The sequence below is a fragment of the Poromitra crassiceps genome (genome assembly GCF_964638095.1).
Source record: "Poromitra crassiceps genome assembly, chromosome: 17".
Lineage (NCBI taxonomy): Eukaryota > Metazoa > Chordata > Actinopteri > Beryciformes > Melamphaidae > Poromitra > Poromitra crassiceps.
This window is the reverse complement of record NC_139635.1, coordinates 9,212,455-9,233,391: the sequence shown is the minus strand read 5'-3', so window position 1 is coordinate 9,233,391 and position 20,937 is coordinate 9,212,455. Positions and strand designations below refer to the sequence as shown.

The 20,937-nt window shown below is 43.4% G+C and overlaps 1 protein-coding gene across 1 annotated transcript in view; it reads left to right on the top strand.

The window, feature by feature from the left end:
• LOC310792188 (extended synaptotagmin-2-like) overlaps positions 1-20,574 on the top strand; it is a gene marked incomplete at its 5' end in the record, with an annotated part of 95,671 nt that extends 75,097 nt beyond the window's left edge. Inside the window, 9 exons of the mRNA XM_083653917.1 lie at positions 5,705-5,779; positions 8,886-8,972; positions 9,272-9,421; positions 10,170-10,594; positions 11,362-11,460; positions 11,706-11,837; positions 12,570-12,675; positions 13,823-13,872; positions 16,502-20,574. Of these exons, the coding sequence (XP_083510043.1) occupies positions 5,705-5,779; positions 8,886-8,972; positions 9,272-9,421; positions 10,170-10,594; positions 11,362-11,460; positions 11,706-11,837; positions 12,570-12,675; positions 13,823-13,872; positions 16,502-16,547 (1,170 nt within the window). The 3' untranslated portion in view covers positions 16,548-20,574. The remainder of the gene's footprint in view (positions 1-5,704; positions 5,780-8,885; positions 8,973-9,271; positions 9,422-10,169; positions 10,595-11,361; positions 11,461-11,705; positions 11,838-12,569; positions 12,676-13,822; positions 13,873-16,501) is intronic.
• Positions 20,575-20,937: the final 363 nt, after the last annotated feature.

Here is a 20,937-nt window from a genome sequence, read left to right as displayed (position 1 = left end):
TTATATCAAATACCCGGCCTGCACCAACATCACATCCAGTCAAGAAGTTTTATGTTCTATTGCCAGTTGACTTTATGGTTAATGAAATGCCTTGGTTTGCTGTGCAGCTTATTCTTGATATCTGTAACACTGAATTATTCATCCTCTGAGTGTGATGTTCATCCATCTGGATTGCAAGTGTTTTTCAGCTAAACACCTGAAAGCCATGTCCCCCAATTAACATCAATTATCACCACAGCTCCTCATTCAATTAACACCACAACTCCTCATTCAATTAACACCACAACTCCTCATTCATAAATTCATCTCAGCATCTCCTTGATCAGAATTGATTGATTCTTCCCTCTGATCTGGATTCTCTTGATTCTCATCAGACTGTCTTAAAGGGACATTTCACCCCAAAATCAATAATACATGTTTCCTCTTACCAGTAGTGTTATTTATCCATCTCGATCATTTTGGTGTGAGTTGACGAGTTTTGGAGATGTCAGCCGTGAAGATGTCTGCCATCTCTCGAGTACAGTGGAACTGCAAAGTGCAACAACAAAAAAACTCAACAGCAATGTCTCTTTCCAGAAATCATGACCCGGCTAGGTTACTCAAGATAATCCACAGACCTTGTCGTGAGCAGTTTTATGCAGGGACTATTTTCCTTGGAGCGAACTACACGCAGCTAGCTAGCAGCAGCTAATGCTACCAGAAGTTAGCAGTTTCATGCAGGAACTATTTTCCAACCGAACTACTACTAAAAGAAACTAGTTACGGCCGATGTCTCCAAAACCCGGCAACTCACACCAAAACAATCTACATTAGATGGATAAATAGCCCTACAGGTGAGAGGAAAAAATATGTATTTTAGATTTGGGGGTGAACAGTCCCTTTCATAACGTTGTGGTGTTTTTGTGTCCAGGTTTAATTGGGGATTGACATTAACCATGTTGTGTTTTTGTCTCGTGTGGTGTGGTCATCTCCTCTTCCTCCCTGCATGCTCCTCCTCTCCTTAATAACCTGCTGCTGTGTGTGTCTGTGTGCGTGTGCGCGGCGCACATGTATGTTTGTTTGTGTGTGTGTGTGTGTGTGTGTGTGTGTTTGCTCTCTCCTGCCTTGTCCCTGGGGGAAAATCAAAGCACAATCCGTTAGAGTTCAACCAGCAGGGGCTGAAGAAGGCCTCAGTCAGAAAGTCGCTCAAGGTAACCATGGTAACGAAAAACACCCGTAGATACAGGAGGGATGCAGTAACACAGTAGCATCACGAGGGCTGGGTATCGCTATCCGATACCTTTAAGCCATGTATCGACCGAAATAACCCAGTAGCTACTTTGTAGTATTGAAACTTCTCCAGTCAAACGATACTTGCATTCCATGCTTTTGTACACAGATCTAGAAAAACATTACTATTTGTATGGTTTCTATTCCTTGCAGCCAATTGTTAGATTTTATGCAACGTGATTGGCCGACTGCAGCAGCCACAACCCATGCAGGCTGTGATGGTGAAGTCGAGCGTTGGCAGTTCAGTGTGCCAAGATGCCACCAAAACGTTCAAAATGATGGCTATAGAGAGGCAAAGTGAACGTCACTTCCTGCTTCAGCACTGTACCAGAGATTTTCTTCCGCTATTTATTTTCCCATAGACATTTCGTTAAATGCTTATAAAAAAAAGTTTTACTTGGTCAAACCAAACGGTTCAGCTATATTTCGAATCAGGAGAGACCAAAACATTAAAAAAAACTACATCGAAAAAATCTCCTGTTTCTAAATATATCTGAAACGTTTGGTTTGAACGTTGGGAAAGTAAATGGCGCATGAAAATCTCTGGTACAGTGCTGAAGCAGGAAGTGACGTTTCACTTTGGCTCTCTATACTACACAAAAAGGTATCGAATGAAATATTGGTATCAGTATCACTTTAACTCATTGAGTGCCAAGGACGAGTATGTTCGTCAATTGCGTTTTTTGACGGTGGGACGTGCATCAAAGCCAGATCCATCTCCTGTGAAAGTATGGTGGATGTTGAATGTGTAAAAGCTATTTTAGGGACCCATTAGGTGGCGACAGTGCTCTCCAGATTAGAGGAAGGCGAGGAAAAAAGAGAGAAGAAGTAATGGGGAAACGGAAATCGCATCGATATGCATGAAGCATAACGTTAGCTGTGCCTGTGAACAGCAGTCATCTGCTGCTACAATTGAGCCCCATCCGTGTCCGCTGCGATAGCCCCTCCATATGATTTAGTTGCCGACACCAGCCTCTTTCTGAAAAGTTACATTATTCTCAGCTGGAAGCGCTGGGAGCCGGCGACACGCTGTGAAAAAGCGGGGGGATGCAGCGCACCTTTCAGTGCAGAGCAAACGCAGAGCAAACCACAGCAGAGCCCCAGAGACACTCCTCCCACCACGGAGGAGGAGGAGGAGGGGGGTTGGGCACGCAGGGCACTACAGCATACAACCATTGACAGTAAACACAGACCCAGGCAGCAGCAGGCTCGATGCACAGAGACAGGCAAACAAGCTAGAATAGGCTATCTGATGCCCACCAGCAGTAAATCAAGACCAGCAACAAGGTGTAGGGTCTGCGCACGCAGGGGCCAGCGCTGCTGGTTGCAGCTAAAAAATATTATTTGGCCAAACAAAATTCCTTTGTTTTAACTCTTTTATTGAAGGAAATTATTTTTGAGGTGTCATTACATCAGAAAAGATTAGCTTCAGAGTCAATGATGTGCTTGAAATGCTTCCTTTCACAAAAGGCTGAATATCTCAGATTCTAAATTGAAACGTGTCTTTTTGCTCAAAACAACCTATCTTCTCCGGCTCATAACTAAAGAACGGAAAATGGTATCAATAAACTTTTTTTGCAGATGATAGAAGAGAGTCTCATCGTTCTTTGTGCGTGTTCGGTGTTTACATAGTAATATCACACAATATTCTGTGGGCCTCGAGAAATCACTGAAAACGCTCTGAAACTCTGGCACTGGGAGCGTCTGTTCTCCAAAAGTGGCTGGCACTCAATGAGTTAATAGTAATGCTATTGTACTTTTTTTAACGATACCCAGCCCTAAGCAACACACACACACTCACACACGCTGTAACAATAAACAGCATACTGCATTACAAAATGCTAAATCTTAACTCATTGAGTGCCAATGACGACTTTAGTCGTCAATTCAAATAGTGACGTAGAGTGCCAAAGACGACTAAAGTCGTCAATTGCGTTTTTTGACGGCGGGATGTCGATCTAAGCCTCTTACATCGCCTCTTACAATATGGGAGCTATTGAATGTGTCTAACCTATTTTACAGAACCCTTAGGTGGCGACAGTGCTCTCCAGATAACAGAAAGGCAAGGAAAAAACAAAGAAGAAGTCGTTGGGGAAACGGAAATCGCATCGCATCCGTATGCATCGATATGCATGAAGCAATACGTTACTGTAGCTGTGCCTGCAGCAGCCAGTCTGCTCCCACAATTGAGCCGCTCCGTGTCCGTTGCGACAGCACATCTGCATGATCAGCCGTGGAGTTGTTATTATTCTCAACTGGAAGCATGGTTGCCGGTGACAAACACACGCGGAACGCTGTAAAAAAGCTGGATGTCGCGCACCCTTCACTGTGCACAGCAAACTCAGCAGAGAGCCACCAGAGACACTCCCATACGGAGGAGGAGTGTGCAGTTGAGGCGGGGCGGGGCGGGGGGGGGGCACGCAGAACAGCACACAACACCCAGACAGACCCAGACAGCAGGACAGGATTGACAAACGCAAGCCAGAATATCCGATGCCCACCAGCAGCAAATCAAGACCAGCAAGAAGCTGCAACCAGCAGCGCACGCAGGGGCCAGCGCTGCTGGTTGCAGCTAAAAAATATTATTCTGCCAAACAAAATTCCCTGGCCTTCACTGTTTTATTGAAGGAAATTATTTTTGAGGTGTGACTACATTAGAAAAGATTAGCTTCAGTCAGTGATGTGCTTGAAATGTTTAATTTCACAAAAGGCTCATTATCTCAGCTTCTAGAAAAAAATGGCTGTTTTTGGTTAAATCAAGCTATCTTCTCCGGCTCATAACTAAAGAACGGAAAATGGGATCAATAAACTTTTTTTTGCAGATGATAGAATAGAGTCTCATCGTTCTTTGTGCGTGTTCAGTGTTTACATAGTAATATCACACAATATTCTGTGGGCCTCGAGAAATCACTGAAAACGCTCTGAAACTCTGGCACTGGCAGCGTCCGTTCTCCAAAAGTGGCTGGCACTCAATGAGTTAAAGGTAATTTAGTATTAATTTGTTTCAAATGGCACCGTCCCTGTTTTATTTTTTTCCCGCTGTCTGCCCCATCCCCCCCAAAAAAATCGTCTGCAAAAAGTCATCCACATAGCGAGAAATTGCATCCACACAGAGAGTTCAAGGAAGATGTGAAAGTAAGTTCCATCTTTTCACATTGAGCAGGCGAGATAAAAAATCAACATGGCTTATGAGAGTTCACCATGAAAGACTGTAAAATGTAGTCAAATTAATATCTCAATCCAAAACACAGGCTACAAATGAAGAGTTTTTCAAACATAAAGTGTTTAAATTTTTAGTTGTTCTGATTAATCTCACAGAAGGATATAGATGATTCCACCTTCAACAATGTAGCCAAAGGCTTTAACGTTGTTAATTTTAAGTTCAAAATTCATTTTATTTCGAAATCAGGAATGATTCTATCGCTGGTATCTAATTTTGGGATGGAACTGCTCAGATTAACTGCAGATTGAGTCTAAACTGATTAGAAGTTGAGTTAGATGCTGTTGCTGCTGCAGGAATTCAAAATGGCTCCCAGGTCGATTCCAATTACTGACTACTGTTGTGGAAATCATTAACTCTACTAATTGTGTTTGTCGACTAAAACTATCCACCGTCTCTAACAGTGTGTTGTAAATAACAACATTGTTGTCTGAAGTCAATTGAAACTCTCAATTCTTAATCTTATAATTGATCCTTTCTTCCAGTCTGATATATGAGATGATATGATATGATATGATATGGTCGGGGCTGTGGAGATTTGATTGGCAGGAGGTCTTTCCCTCAAAGCCCTTTCCCCCTTAATCATTTCCCCTCAAACGTGACACATTTTGCATTTTGTGCATTTTGCATGCACAAAAACACCCACATTTCAAAAATATGGAACATCGAAATCAGAATTTTGATTGCTCTATATTCTAGTTACAGTATACGTTTATAACACAGTATACAACATCATAATGAAACTGTAAAGGAGATATGGTGTTGTTATGATAAGCTCTTACAGTGGCTAATTTGGTATGCTTTACAGAATTTGTCTTACTTAATTACTTAATTGTATGATCGTACTTCCCTGAAAAAGATGCCAAAACCGCATTAGGGCTTAATCTCTACTGCAGTAAGAATTACAGACCTATGAAGGAGTTCAGTCTAAAAAACGACATGTTCGGTTTAGATTAGATTTAGATTTTATTTGACATCCTCTGAAACAGCAATATGAAGTAAATAAAGGTAAATAAAGCTCAAGATAGCTACTGACGAGGAAATTAATTTTGTCAGAGTAGTAGACACTTCTTTGAAATAGTTTGTAACAGATTTTACTTTGGAGTGAAGCTGCCAGATGTCAGAAACGTTAGTCTGTCTCCTGAGGCTTCTGCAGCTGTCTGCAGCTGTCAGTCTGTCCTGTTTGATAAATCTCTTCTTCTCCTTCTCGTACAGTCTGGTAAGAAGGTGAGCAGCGACCCCAGTCCTTTGGTCCAGTTCACTGTGGGACACAAGTCCTTCGAGAGTAAGGTAAGACCAGAGCCCAATCCACCCACCCCACCTCTAAGTCACCCATTCAGTATTGTATTTGTCTGCTTGTGGATGAAATCCTCAAATCTCTAAAACGTTAGCTGTTCAGGAACAGTGTTGGTGGTCATTACTCAAAAAAGTAATATATTACACATTACTTTAAAAAAAGTAATCCCTTACTTTACTTTACTTTACTCATTACACCTTACACTACATATGCCCACATACTCTATCAGCACAAATCCCTATCTTAATAATATATACAGCGGACATATACAAGTTCTTCGTTTCTGAAAGACGGCGAACTTTGACAGTAGGATTACAAAATAATAAAATGGAGACATCACATGAGACGCCATCACAGGAGACGCCCGGGTCCAACATACAGTGTCAGGCGCTCCACCATCAACACAACACAACACTTCCTTTGCCTGCCTTCAAAATAAAAGCATACAGTGTTCTGTACTGCATAACTGTCCAGAAAATAGCGTAAATCACTTACAACTTTAACTCTGAGGAACCTCCATAAAAGTAGCATACTGTACACTTGCAACATTTCCTCTGACAATGCAACAAGCCTGTTTATCTCTGCTTTTCACGTTACCTGCTGCTCAGGTCGACTCAGCCGGGTCCCTGGGTCTTTAGCTGCTAGCTTTGTGTTGTTAGCATGTTGGCTTTCCAGGTGCTTTATCGTCACATTCCTGTCCTTTCATACAACAAATTCAAAGTATGTGCATAAGCCACTCGTCAAAAGACCGTGCGCTGCCATTTTCTGACTGCCTCAACTGATAGAATGGATCGGCTGGAGGGACGACCCCATGAATCGTCACTCCTCATGCCTAGTGTCCTCTAGTAAGAGAGTGGCATCAGCGGCGGACCAAAATGTGAGACTCATTAGCCAATGAACAGCCAGGAATGGGTCTCGCGCTACTTTTGCATGCTAAAATAAAGCTGATAATGTACAATTTGATTCAAGGGATGAAAAACCCTGTCAAAGTACAACACAAACTGTCTATTTTGCTGCAACTCGACAGTGCTGCTTTTTTTACTCAAGAGTTCCACTTTCTACTTCCTGGAAAAAAACTGGTCCATTGGAGTGAATGGAGATGTCGGAACTCTTCTATTATACGGCTCTGCTCATGCCTAAACCTCAACAGATCGTCACTCCTCCCCGTCACTCCAGCCCATCCATTCTAGTGTAGGCTCTCGATTTATCTGTTGTCTATTGGTAATGTCTGGATCGAGCTAGCACCAAAAAGACGTGTATTTCCAGTCAGCTGTTGTGTTGCGCAATCGAATGCAGGAAAGCACGTTGGATGTTTTCTAATCCTGCAGATTCAAAGCCGATCCTGCTGAAAATTTAAGAACTGATGTGACACAAGTAACGACTTAAGTGTTTGATTAGTAACTTGAATGTGATGTCTGGATTTAGGAAAGTAGTGCGTTACACTACTCGTTACCGACAAATGTAATGTGATTACAGTAACGCATTACCTCCAACACTGTTCAGGAATGAAGAACATGTTTAAGTTTCCAGAATGTGTCTTTAGTGCTTTTCATGGCACCTACTCAGCCCTTTCAGGACTATGTAATGTTTCAAATGTCTGTTCAGCCTATCTGGCAGGAAACCAACCACTATCCTGAAAATACAAATGTATTTTTATTTCCTATCCTGAAAATAAGAAGAAATTGTGTGTGCAATTTTTAACCCAATAGCCAGTGTGGCCACTTGACACGAAAGTCACAAATGAATGCTGGCTTTTGCTGTGGTTGATTGTCTCTCAGTTTTTCTAGCCATTTTGGCAGGTGTTTGGCAGGACCAGTGTTCAACAAGCTGTTCTAGCCTCAAAACAGCTGCGGCTAGTCTTCCCTTTGACGTCTCCCTGTCGCGTCTCTCCTCCTGACATCTCCCTGTGGTGTCTCTCCCCCTGATGTCTTTCTGTGGTGTCTCTCCTCCTGATGTCTTTCTGTGGTGTCTCTCCTCCTCATGTCTCCCTATGGTGTCTCTCCTCCTCATGTCTCCCTGTGGTGTCTCTCCTCCTGACATCTCCCTGTGGTGTCTCTCCCCCTGATGTCTTTCTGTGGTGTCTCTCCTCCTGATGTCTCCCTATGGTGTCTCTCCTCCTCATGTCTCCCTATGGTGTCTCTCCTCCTCATGTCTCCCTGTGGTGTCTCTCCCCCTGATGTCATCCTGTGGTGTCTCTCCTCCTGATGTCTTCCTGTGGTGTCTCTCCTCCTGATGTCTTCCTGGGGTGTCGCTCCTCCTCATGTCTCCCTGTGGTGTCTCTCCCCCTGATGTCATCCTGCGGTGTCTCTCCCCCTGATGTCATCCTGCGGTGTCTCTCCTCCTGATGTCTTTCTGTGGTGTCTCTCCTCCTGATGTCTTCCTGTGGTGTCTCTCCTCCTGATGTCTTCCTGGGGTGTCGCTCCTCCTCATGTCTCCCTGTGGTGTCTCTCCCCCTGATGTCATCCTGCGGTGTCTCTCCTCCTGGTGTCTTTCTGTGGTGTCTCTCCTCCTGATGTCTTCCTGTGGTGTCTCTCCTCCTGATGTCTTCCTGGGGTGTCTCTCCTCCTGATGTCTTCCTGTGGTGTCTCTCCTCCTGATGTCTTCCTGTGGTGTCTCTCCTCCTCATGTCTCCCTACGGTGTCTCCCTACGGTGTCTCTCCTCCTCATGTCTTCCTGGGGTGTCTCTCCTCCTCATGTCTCCCTGTGGTGTCTCTCCTCCTGATGTCTTCCTGTGGTGTCTCTCCTCCTGGTGTCTTTCTGTGGTGTCTCTCCTCCTCATGTCTCCCTGTGGTGTCTCTCCTCCTGATGTCTTCCTGTCGCGTCTCTCCTCCTGGTGTCTTCCTGTGGTGTCTCTCCTCCTGATGTCTTCCTGTGGTGTCTCTCCTCCTCATGTCTCCCTACGGTGTCTCCCTGTGGTGTCTCTCCTCCTGGTGTCTTTCTGTGGTGTCTCTCCTCCTCATGTCTCCCTGTGGTGTCTCTCCTCCTGATGTCTTCCTGTCGTGTCTCTCCTCCTGATTGTCTCCCTGTCCTGTCTCTCTTCCTGACGTCTCCCTGTCCTGTCGCTCTTCCTGACGTCTCGCTGTCGCGTCTCTCCTGCAGACCAGATACAAGACCAACGAGCCGGTGTGGGAGGAAGCCTTCACCTTCCTCATCCACAACCCCAAGAGCCAAGAACTGGAGATTGAGGTATGATGGCTTCTCTATGAACAAGAAAACTAATATTTCCTTGATTTCATAACTGTATCTCTGGTTGATCACTAGCCTGCTTCAAACCATCCGGATCCGTGAACTCACATTCTGTTTCGTTCTGCGAGTCTGTCAACGCAAGTACTCCCACCCACTGAAATCACTGCACAGCTCGGAGTCCAGACGGAACCGCAGAACCAAACAGAATGAGTTCCCGGATCCGGATGGTTTGAACCAGGCTAATTGCTCACTGCCCCTTCAGTCATCTCACCTCGGGGTTTTGTCCCCCGTGTGTTTAGGTGAAGGACGAGAAGCACGACTGCTCTTTGGGGACGTTGACGCTGCCTCTGAGCCGCCTGCTGGAGGCCGAGGACATGACACTCAACCAGCGCTTCCCCCTCAAGAACTCTGGACCCAGCTGCACCCTCAAGATGAAGATGGCTCTCCGGGTACCAAGCCGGCCTGCACACCTTTTAGCTTTTCTGCTTGTCACCACATGCTCACTTCATTTCAGGATATTAGTATATCATTATATATATATTATATACATATTACATTATATACATATATTATTATATTAGTATAGACGCTTTTAACTTGACAATATAAACATTCTAAATTGACCCTAGATTACTTCTTGTTGCAGTGTTTGCTAATACAAGCTGACAGGAAATCAGCTAGGTTTCAAATTTCAAACGGCTCTTAAACCACAGCCTCACACACAATTCGGTGAAAAGTGTCTATATTTGCTGTAAACAAACAAGACTCCAGATGCCTTCCATCTACTGTAGATCCTTCCATCTACTGTAGATCCATCTACTGTAGATCCATCTACTGTAGATCCTTCCATCTACTGTACATCGTTTTGGGGTGAGTTGCCAGGTTTTGGAGCTATTGGCTGTAGAGAAAATGCATTTGAAAAACTCAACGGCAACGTCTCTTTCCAGAAATCATGACCCGGTACTCAAGATAATCCTCAGATCTTGTTGTGAGCAGTTTCATGCTAGCAAGCAGCAATGTACAGTTTTAAAATGTAAATTTTTGGCACTTTGACTACCACAAGCCGACTGCCATCCAGTTCCGTTGTGTTTAAGAGAAGGCAGACATCTCTATCTCCAAAACCCAGCAACTCACACCAAAAGGATCTAGAATAAACCATCAGCCAGTCATTTCCTCTGCTTCTCGTCTCACCTCCAGGTGTTGTGCCTGGACAAGTCCGCCTCCTCGTCAGACCCCGCCCCCTCCTCGGTGCAGGTGCGTAAAGCCAGCACCTCCAGCCCCACCCCGCTGCGTGCCTCCGCCTCTCCCCGGCCTCCGCGGGCCGCGGCCTCCGACACCCCCCGCACCGCCCCGGCGTCCGCCCAGGACCCGCTGCCCCGGCCCGGGCAGGACGAGCCGGCCAGGCCCCCTGGAGGACCGGACACGGGGCAGAGCGGAGGGGCAGTGGGGGGAAGCCTGTCAGACGGCCGGAGGAGCTCCTCTAACCTAGCCGTCTCCGGCTCCCAGCAGTACCTGGCCGGAGGGCCGGGGGGCGCCAAGGAGCCCACGCCCAGCATCGCCTCGGACATCTCCAACCCGTACGCCGCGCAGGAGCTGCAGCAGAGACTGCGCCTGCTGCAGAAGTAAGATCTGTGCATCTGTTAGATGTCCTACAAGTCATCACATAAGATCTGTGCATCTGTTAGATGTCCTACAAGTCATCACAAATGAGACGCCTTGACCATCACAGTTTCACAAGCTCTCCATCCAATTTTACATTATTATTGTTTACATTCTCATACCTGCCAACCTCCCTATTTTTAACCCTTTCTCCTGCTGTGCTCCCAATTGGTGATTTCCCCCATTAATCTAAAGATGGAAGAATCATATAGATACTAGATGACCCAAGGCATCCATTGGTACCATCCATGCCATGCTAGCTTGTTGGGAAGGGGGCTAAATAGCTCCAGGTCTTCCTTGACCTCTCACCTCAAGATATCTGAATGAGAATGGCTTCTATGAATCCCAGCAAGTCTCCCTTTTACAAGGCAGCACGAGCAATCGAGAGAACAACGAATCACAGCATTGATTGACGGATCTGAGTGGGGGGTGGGGGGGGGGTGGCCAGTGCGTTTGCCGATACCCCGGAAAATCTCATTTTTCACAGCCGAATGTTGGCAGGTGTGCATTTTAACAGCCAAAAGGCATCACTATAAACTTGAGTTGTGGCTTAGAAATGAACAGAATTCTGCAGTCAGACTTTATTGTCATTTAACTTTAATATTTATTACATTGTATCACTGTATTGAATCATTAACCCCATATCAACCCCCCCCCTCTCCCTCTCTCTCTCTCTCTCTCTCTCTCTTTCTCTCTCTCTCTCTCTCTCTCTCTCTCTCCCTCTCTCCAGTGGCTCTGGCCCCAGTCACTTCCCTCTGGGTGAGATCCAGCTGACGGTCAGACACAGCTCCCAGAGGAACAAGCTCATTGTTGTGGTTCACGCCTGCAGGTTGGAGCCAAAATCAATGAACACTTCACTCATAGTTTTTTTTTTTTACTACAATACATTAACACTTAATAATACAATAATCATATTTTAATACCACACATAAATTGCATTGCACTATGTACATTATGTAATTCATATATTTTTCAGTTAGACATTTCCATTTCTAATATATTCATGACAACATAATGGACTTGTTCGTGGTCCTCACCCCCCCTGGAGTAACCTTGTTTTGTGTCCCTCCTCAGGAACCTGATAGCGTTCACGGACCACGGCTCAGATCCGTACGTCCGCCTCTATCTCCTCCCAGACAAACGGCGGTCCGGCCGGAGGAAAACTCACACGCACAAGAAAACCCTCAACCCTGTTTACGACCAGATGTGAGTCTCTGCACCGCGTTGAGTTTGACTGTTCTTATGAAACCTGTTTGACCACTGTGGGAATAACCGGACAAAGCTTCACTTCCTACAGTCAATCACCAGCATTACAAGCAAGCAGCAGTCAGGGGGTCAAGGGTCAAGGCCCAGACTAGCAGGTGATGTAGCACCCACTAGTGGGCATATTGGAGGTCCTTAGTTCTTGCCAACAAAGCCTGCAAATCAGCCGAGTACATTTCTACTCTTAAGATGAATGAGAACTGATGACCGATACTATACAGTAGCCTCAACGCGAGACTCCGCCTTCATTCTTCAGGTTGAGTCTCACCATAGAAAGTCCTCAGTCAACTGCACGCATCGGTTGGAATGGTTTCTAGCTATATACACGTTATCAATCACAATAAAAATGTACCTTACCCACACACAATGTTATCCAACAGGGACCAAGAGTATCCCAAAATATGACATAGTCTTTTACATTAAAGTGTAACTTACCCCCAAAACACTTTTTTCAGCTTTTAACCAATATATATGACTTCGGGGGTGGTGTGTGAAGAATTCTGGTCAAGATTTCCACATTTGAGACCAAACTGTTACCATTGTACCATTTGTATCATTTTCAGCAGCATAATTTATTATTTATCACAGAAAAGTGCTAGGTAAAGAAATGAGAGAGTTTAATGAAGACGTTGAGCTCGTTAAAGACTTGGTTGCATCCTCTCCCTCTCTGCTCAGATTTGAGTTCAGTGTTTCCATCGTGGAGCTCCACAGGAGGACTCTGGATGTGGCGGTGAAAAACGGAGGAGGGCTGCTCTCCAAACACAAAGGCCTGCTGGGAAAGGTGCCCAAATTTAGTTTCTTAACACCTCTTCCTCCCCATTTCCTCATCTTCTTGTCAACTTCATTTCGCTGGTTTCAATAAATTTACAAAATGTAACTTGTTTGCATGAAACTAACGACATTGTGTATTAATGAGTCTCTTTTATCAAGGTTTTAATTCCTTTCTTTGTGAAGATTTCATATGAAGTCATGATACCACTTATACAAGAGAGTACCGCAGGGATGATGTATTTTTGTAGGCTTAACCAGAAATCGCCGCCATTTTGGTTTGTCAGGGAAAAAGTCTATGGGGTTTTAGAATGGGGATTTCACTTAAATGCATAAAATAAGGTCTGTGCTTAACAAAAGTTTATGGGAACGCAAATTTGGGTTCAGCAGGATAATCTTCACAAACGTGAATCACTTTTATGCCTTTTGAAGCGTTTTCTAAAAAACGTGTTTAAAAAATGCATTTACTTTCCAAAAGTCATAAAAGTTATTCACATTTGTGAAGATTATCCCGCTGAACCCAAATTCGCATTCCCATAAACTTTTGTTAACCCAGAGTCAGACCTTATTTTATGCATTTAAGTGAAATCCCCATTCTAAAACCCCATTCACTTTTCGTCTTACGAACCCGGAAGTATATCTTCCGGTCTCATTCCTGTGGTGCTCTATAAGGGTACATTAGTTAATGCTTAAAGGAGCACTCAGCCGATCTTTGTATCACTGCAAAATCAGTAGTATATCAGAAAACTGTCAACAGTTTTGCAGTCATTAATTTAGTTTGACAGTTATTGAGATATAATACAAAGTTGGTTTAAAATTGGCTGAGTGCTCCTATAATAAACATTAACAAATCCTTCATTAACAGCCCTGACCATAAGCTTGCTCTAACCTTAACCTCAGTGACTTCATGCCTCAACTCAATCACAACACCTTACAGTAGTTAACACGAACACCAAAATGATTACTAGACACATGAGTTTACTGTTGATTAGGGTTAGTTAGTTAATAAGCATGAACTAAGCCTTAGTTAATGTACCCTTATTGTAAAGTGTTACTGAAGTCATATGGACGTAAATCAAGTTAAATTAGGTTAAATTAGCAACATTTTCTGTCAGTATATTTAGAAAGTGATTGTCCCGTCGTTTGCTCTGTCCCACCAGGTGCTGGTAGATCTGACCTACGAAGACATCGCCAAGGGCTGGACACAGTGGTGAGTGCATCCCCCCACAGCCCTGCTGCACCTCTAACAAGCATCCACACTCATCTGATCACACACACACACTCACACACACACACACACACACATCTGATCTCACACACACACACACACACACACACACACACACACGTGACACGCTCACGCGCTCACATGCACACACACACACACACACACACTCATCTGATTGCACACACACACACACACACACACACACACACACACACACACACCAGAACAGCTCAGGATGGAAGACTGTCGCTTTACAAAGACAAGAAAGACAGCTCTTTTAATATGCTGTATGACATAGAGTACTGCAGGGATGATGTAATTTTGTAGGCTTACCCAGAAGTCCCCGCACTTCCTGGTTCTTACATGTAAAAGGCAATGGGATTTTTGCATGTGAATTTTGGTTAATACGGTCTGTGGTTAACGAAAGCAAAGTTTGTGTTCAGCAAGGTAATCTTGACAAATGAGGACCACTTTTATGACATTTGAAGCGTTTTCAGAAAATCGCCTTAACTCATTGATACCTGATGCAGCATTTGTGTGTGTATCGCTTTAAGACCGTCTTAAAGGGATACACACACAAATGAGGGATATACACGCAAATGCTGCATCAGGTATCAACGGGTTAAAGAAACGCATTTATGCTTCGAAAATCATAAAAGCGGTCCTCATTTGTGAAGATGGTCTTGCTGAGCACAAAGTTTGTGGTTTCAAAAACTTCTGTTGACCACAGACCTTATTTCAAGCATTTAACCCAAATCCCTAAAGCAAAAATCCCATTGACTTTGACACATAGGAAAGTAACATCCAGGACTCATTCCTGCGGTACTCTATATCGAGCCAAAGTGAACATCACTTCCTGCTTCAGCACTGTACCAGAGCTTTTCATCCGCCATTTATTTTCCCATTGACATTTCGTAAAATGCTTATAAAAAGTTTTACTTTGTCAAACCAAACAGTTCAGCTATAGTAAGAATCGGGAGAGACCATAGAACATTTCACTCGGACCAAAACTTTAAGAAAAACAACATTGAAAAAATATTTTCTTTAAATCCGCAGTTTTTTTAACGTTTTGGTCTGAGTGAAATGTTATGTGTTCTCTCTTGTTTCTAAATATATCTGAACCGTCTGGTTTGACCAAGTAAAACTATTTTTATAAGCATTTCACGAAATGTCTATGGGAAAATAAATGGCGGATGAAAATCTCTGGTACAGTGCTGAAGCAGGAAGTGACGTTCACTTTGGCTCTCTATTATGTAAAGAGGGCTTAAAGCGCTAGGCTAGTGCGTAGCTTTTGTTTGAGGAACTTCGGTCTCCCCTTTCTGCCACCATTCATGTGGTGTCATAAAAATTGCTTCCCGACCGTTGACTCTTCGTCGTCATGGAAACAGCTTCTACGTGTTGTTTAAACGGTCTGAGCAAACAAATACAACACATCTTCTTTGTAGCGTCCATCCATGTTGTTTCCACATTACGACTTAAAAGCTCATGAACCGATGTCTGAAGAACGATTTCCCAACTCGGCAAAATAGACCGAATCACAATGTTGTTTACAATAACTTCCGGGTAGACAACGACTGCATCACATACATACAATCTAATGGGGCGGGGAACAACTGAGATAAAGAGAAGATGGTTAAGTCTAAAACACATGTTTGATACTTTCATATCTCGTTAATTAACAACACTTTCACTAATGTTAGTTTAATTTACCTGTTGGGCCACAGAATAAAAACAATTACAGCTTGGGGTCACTCTAAACTAGCAGCTAGTCCGACCAGTGGTGAGATGTCACTGTTGGTTAGATTTGGTTTATCAACACAGTACATTAAATAAGCACAACCAAACATCAGATAGGTCGGACCACCGTGTTTAACTGGGTATATATCTTTAAAGGGCATGGTGCAGGTTGGAGACCACATTGCATTAATATGTGGAAGGGGTGAATTTGGGGGGAAAAACATTTTTTTCAATCACACATAGCTGCGTTTAGATTAGTTTTTGTAACCATCTCCACAATTCAAATCAATCGGCAGGTGTGTCTACCCAGAAGTGACTTTTGTTGTTAACGTGACGTCATGGTGATTCAGTCTATACGACCATCCGAGCAGCATGCCGCCGTAGTCTACTCAGTCGCTACTGTTTTGGCTGTAAAACAGTGGATAAAACAGTTGTGAGCTTCACACATCACCCGTGAAATGACTCGTTTCACTAACACAATTTGATACATTCGGTCCAACCACATTTGGAAAGTCTAGAAGAGCCGTGCGATTGAATTATTTGATCCACATTCAAGTTAGCAGAAGGCTAGCAGAAGTCTCCACAGACAGCAGATTGAAAACTCTGCTCTACTGTGGAATACAGAGTTAGTTAGGTGCTGCTGATAGACCCTCCTCACGGGGGGCATTTTGTGTTGAAAAGGCAGGGTAAACACAGGTGCAATGGAATTTGGAAACCCGCATTAGTGTTTTGCTTGCACCTGTGTTTACCCTGCCTTTCCGACACAAAATGGGCCCCGTGAAAAGGGTCTATTGCCTCAATCAGCATATGTGGGAAGACGTTTGGCTTGAATGTAATGTGAAATGAAACACTATGGCTCCTCCTCTTCCTGCAGGTATGAGCTGAGTGAAGACGGCCTGACGAAGCCTCACCAGCTATAGACCACGAGGACAGTCTTCTTCTTCATCATCATCATCATCATCCTCACCATCATCATAATCGCCAAATTCCTTTCGCCCCTCCACCTGAAGAGAGTGTACCGGCAGCCATTCCTATATACAGTTCCACCTAATGAAGTATGATAGGTAGAATCAAGATGTTTCGTGTTATTTTCATTATTTGTAAAGAAAAAAACAACAAAAATAGCTCTTGATATTCATTTAATCATATCAGTCGCAACGCAATCGTCCCCTTTAAGAAATGATACAGGGTGATAGACTTAAAGGGATTCCACTGTACATGTATGTAACACATAGAATACTATATATATACATACTTTACTGTGCAAAAGTCTTAGGCATCCAAGAGTTTTATATCAATTGTCTTTTTTTTTAGATGTTTAGTGCGTCAGAAGACTGCTCTTTATAGTAATTTTTTTTAAAGCATCTTCACTTTTCTTTTTTTGTCTAAGACTTTGGCACAACTTATGACACAATAATATACTGAAGTTTTAAGTCTATATTCCATATTTGTAGGAGAAATGTAGAGGAAAACAAGTCTATTTTTTTGCTGTTGCTGTTACGGCCCGGTTTCCCTGGAGAACGACCATGTACAACTTGTAAATATGTACAATAACGCTGGAACCAAAAGAGACGCTATATTCTAGAAGTAAGAGAGGCGTGTTCTTTTGCTCGGCCAAAGTGATTCTTTGTATTTGTACTTTTTATTTTTTAAAGAGAAACGTGGGCAGCGAGCGCTTGCAGGAACACGCGGCACCAAAGAGATGAGTATTTCCTGTTGGCGCCCGCGGGGGTTTGCTGCTTTGATCCCATCCGGCCTTACTGCAGCGTGTCCACTTCCTGAGGAGAGCTGGGCCATGATTCAATATCATCGTCTGTCAGTGGATTTGTCTTCATAAACAATTAAGTTCAAATATGTCAAAATTGTAAACTATCTAAATTAATGATAAGATAATCTTATTTTAATACAAAATGAGGTATGAAACATTTTAAGGAATATTGTTTAAGTAAAAAACAAAAAAGCTGTGGAAAAAGCTGTTCCCAATGGGTCAGAGAACATATTGAGAAAGGTTCGGAAAACATATGATGCACAAAACAGTAACATAAATATAGTGTACGCTTGGTTTACATCATGGTATTGATTTAAGCAGGCAAGTAGTTTTGTTAACACACGGCATACAGTACTCACAGTACTTCCATTACATTGATACTGAAGTATGGCCATTGTAAAGTATCGCCTGAGTTTAAAAAACAACAAATATGTATATTTGCACATCTCTCCTCTTTTTTGTTTTTCTTTTCTTTTCTTTTTTACATCTTTTGGGCCGGGGCTCATCTGTACGCTTAGTTGCAATTTAAACCTTGTTTAATTTGGCCCTGAAAAAGATGTCTGTTTTAACAGGTAATTTCACTTCAAATTAAAAAAAAAAATCAGATTATTTTTAAAATACATTAGGGGGCATTGGCAGTTGAGACTGGTCACTGGTTTCAATACATTTTCTTGAAAAATATGATTTCATTATCACCCTTTTTGCAGATGTTCTCTATTTATTGAAAACAAAACTCAAATTTAACATTCAATGTCAGCAATTAAAAATTACTTGTTTTTTGTTTTGCTTTGTTTTTTAAATTTTATCCCACTTTCTCCCCAATTGTACTTCGCCAATTATTGCCAATGCTGCTCCGGTCGCTGCTCCACCCTCTGCCGATCTGGGGAGAGCCGTAGACTAGCACCATGCGTCCTCCGACACATGAGCTGGAGCCAGCGGCTTCTTTTCACCTGACAGCGGGAGCCTCATCGGAGCCTCATCGATGAGGCCTCATCGGCCTCATCGTAGCATGGGGGAGGATCGCGCTATAATTCCCACCAGTTCCCTTCCCTCTGAACAGGCGACGCGACCGACCAGAGGAGGCGCTAGTGCAGCGACCAGGACAATACCCTCAATCCGGCTCCCCTCCCGCAGACGCGAGCCAATTGTGCCTGTATGGACGCCCGACCAAGCCGGCGGTAACACGAGGATGTGAACGTGCAACCCCCGTGTTGGTAGGCAGGGATTTTACTGCTACGCGACCCGGACGCCCCAAAAATTACTTGTTAAAAGTGACATTTTTTGCAGTGTTGATGGAGGGCTTTTCAACGTTTCCACAGTGTTGAAACTGTCCCGATCATTCTGAGAGATTCAGTTTGTTGGATGAAAGTCAGTCTTAACTCCCACACTGTTATCCAGGATGTGTCCGTTTCAACACATCTATGCAGAGTCTGGGACAGTTGCTGTTATGAACATGATGTCTTTAAAACACACCAATGTGTGCGGTCCTGAGCTAGACACGGGCCTGTGTTGAAAATGACACGTTCCTGTTTAAGAGTGTGTTTTGTGTTGTCCTTTTTAAGAGTGCGTTTTGTGTACATACACTTGTCAGCATGCACATCATATAGCTTCTACTTTGCCACACGTGCTCGGAATCATTAAAAATTAAAATTAATCTTATAAGAGAAGTCATTATCTATACGGCCCTATAAAGCCAAAGAGCAGCAACTATGCCAGTAGTGGAAATGAGAAAAATTCCCTTTTTTTTCTTTGCGTTTTCTTGGTACAGAAGTGGACAGTGTATCATTTAATACAGTTGAGGTCAGAAGTTTGCATACATTTAGGTTAAGTAATGAAAACTTTTTTTAACCACTCCATAGATTTCATGTATAAAACACACACACGCATACGCACACAAACTATAGTCTGGCAAGTCAGTTAGGACATCTACTTTGTGCATGACACAAGTAATTTTTCCATCAATTGTTTACAGACAGATTATTTCACTAATAATTCACTACTGTATATCACAATTCCAGTGGGTCAGAAGTTTGCATACACTAAGTTGACTGCTTTAAACGGCTTGGAACTTTCCAGAAATGATGCCATGGCTTTAGAGGCTTCTGATAGGCTAATTGACATAATTTGAGTCAATTGGAGGTGTACCTGTGGAAGGGTTAATGTGTGTGTGTGTGTGTGTGTGTGTGTGTGTGTGTGTGTGTGTGTGTGTGTGTGTGTGTGTGTGTGTGTGTGTGTGTGTGTGTGTGTGTGTGTGTGTGTGTGTGTGTGTGTGTGTGTGTGTGTTCGTGGGTGGATGTAGAGATGAATGTACTTTGGCACAAACAGTGACATAATTTGATGCCATCTACTCAGTGAAGTGCACCAGCCCCTCCCGCAGCAGAGCACCCCCCACAACATGATGCTGCCCGCACCCCCGTGCTTCACGGTTGGGATGCTGTTCTTTTTCCTCCAAACCTAACGATGCTCATTATGGCCAAACAGTTTCATTTTTGTTTCATCATTGAAACAAAAATGACTTGTGTCATGCACAAAGTAGATCTCCTAACGGACTTACCAATCTATCGGTTTTTTTTAAGCATGAAATCTGTGGAGTGATTAAAAAAAGAGTTTGAATGACTTCAACCTAAGTGGATGCAGACTTCCAACTCCAACTGTAGCATTTAAGTTCTTGTTGACATACATTCTAAACGCCAGTCTTTGACCTACAAACAAAAAAGTAGTTGTTTTGCCTCTCTGCCTTAGTAGGGCTGTGGTTTAGTTATCACATCAAGTATCAAGAAAGTATTTTATATCACATGTAGACTGTCGTTCTGCAATTAATGTCTGTTTTTTTCTTTTATCTGTTTCCCAACTGTCATCCTTTGTCTTGTCCTATATTTTGTAACAACCAGAGAAGTGTGTGTAAGCCATGTGATTTGAACACTGTGTGTGGGGTGGAGTAGGCCTACGTCCTCTGTGTGTGTGTAAGCCATGTGATTTGAATACTGTCTGGGGTGGAGTAGGCCTACATCCTCTGAGCGGCGCGTTGTCTTCTTAATTTATCTTGTGCCTTAAAATTCACACCACCCAGATATTTACAGTACATGTATGAACCAACAAGACGCTATTACCGTTTCCATGTTTGGGAATGTCTCCTTCAATGTCTTTTCAAACAATAAAGAGCTTTTGCTGGGTGAGCAAGCTGCTTCACTTTGGCTTTTGTTCATTATTTTTAGATTTGTGTGGGAGTGTGTGACTGTGAACTGGGAATTGGGAACTGTGGAGTCAAAGAAAATAGAGGGGGAGGCGGGAGGAATCACCAGGAAGCAGACATGGAACCAAGTCACTGACACTGTGGTCCAAGTCTCAAGTAAGTCCGAAGTCATTTGGTCCAAGTCCAACTTCAAGTAATTTCTTTTTTGTCCCAAGTCAAGTTGCAAGTCATCAAAACAGGGACTCAAGTCGACTCGAGTCCAAGTTTCAAGTCCCCATCTCTGCCAGGAAGGCGCTTTACTTTCTTGTTGGTGGGTCAGATTTAAACAGGGTTGGGAGGGTTATGTACA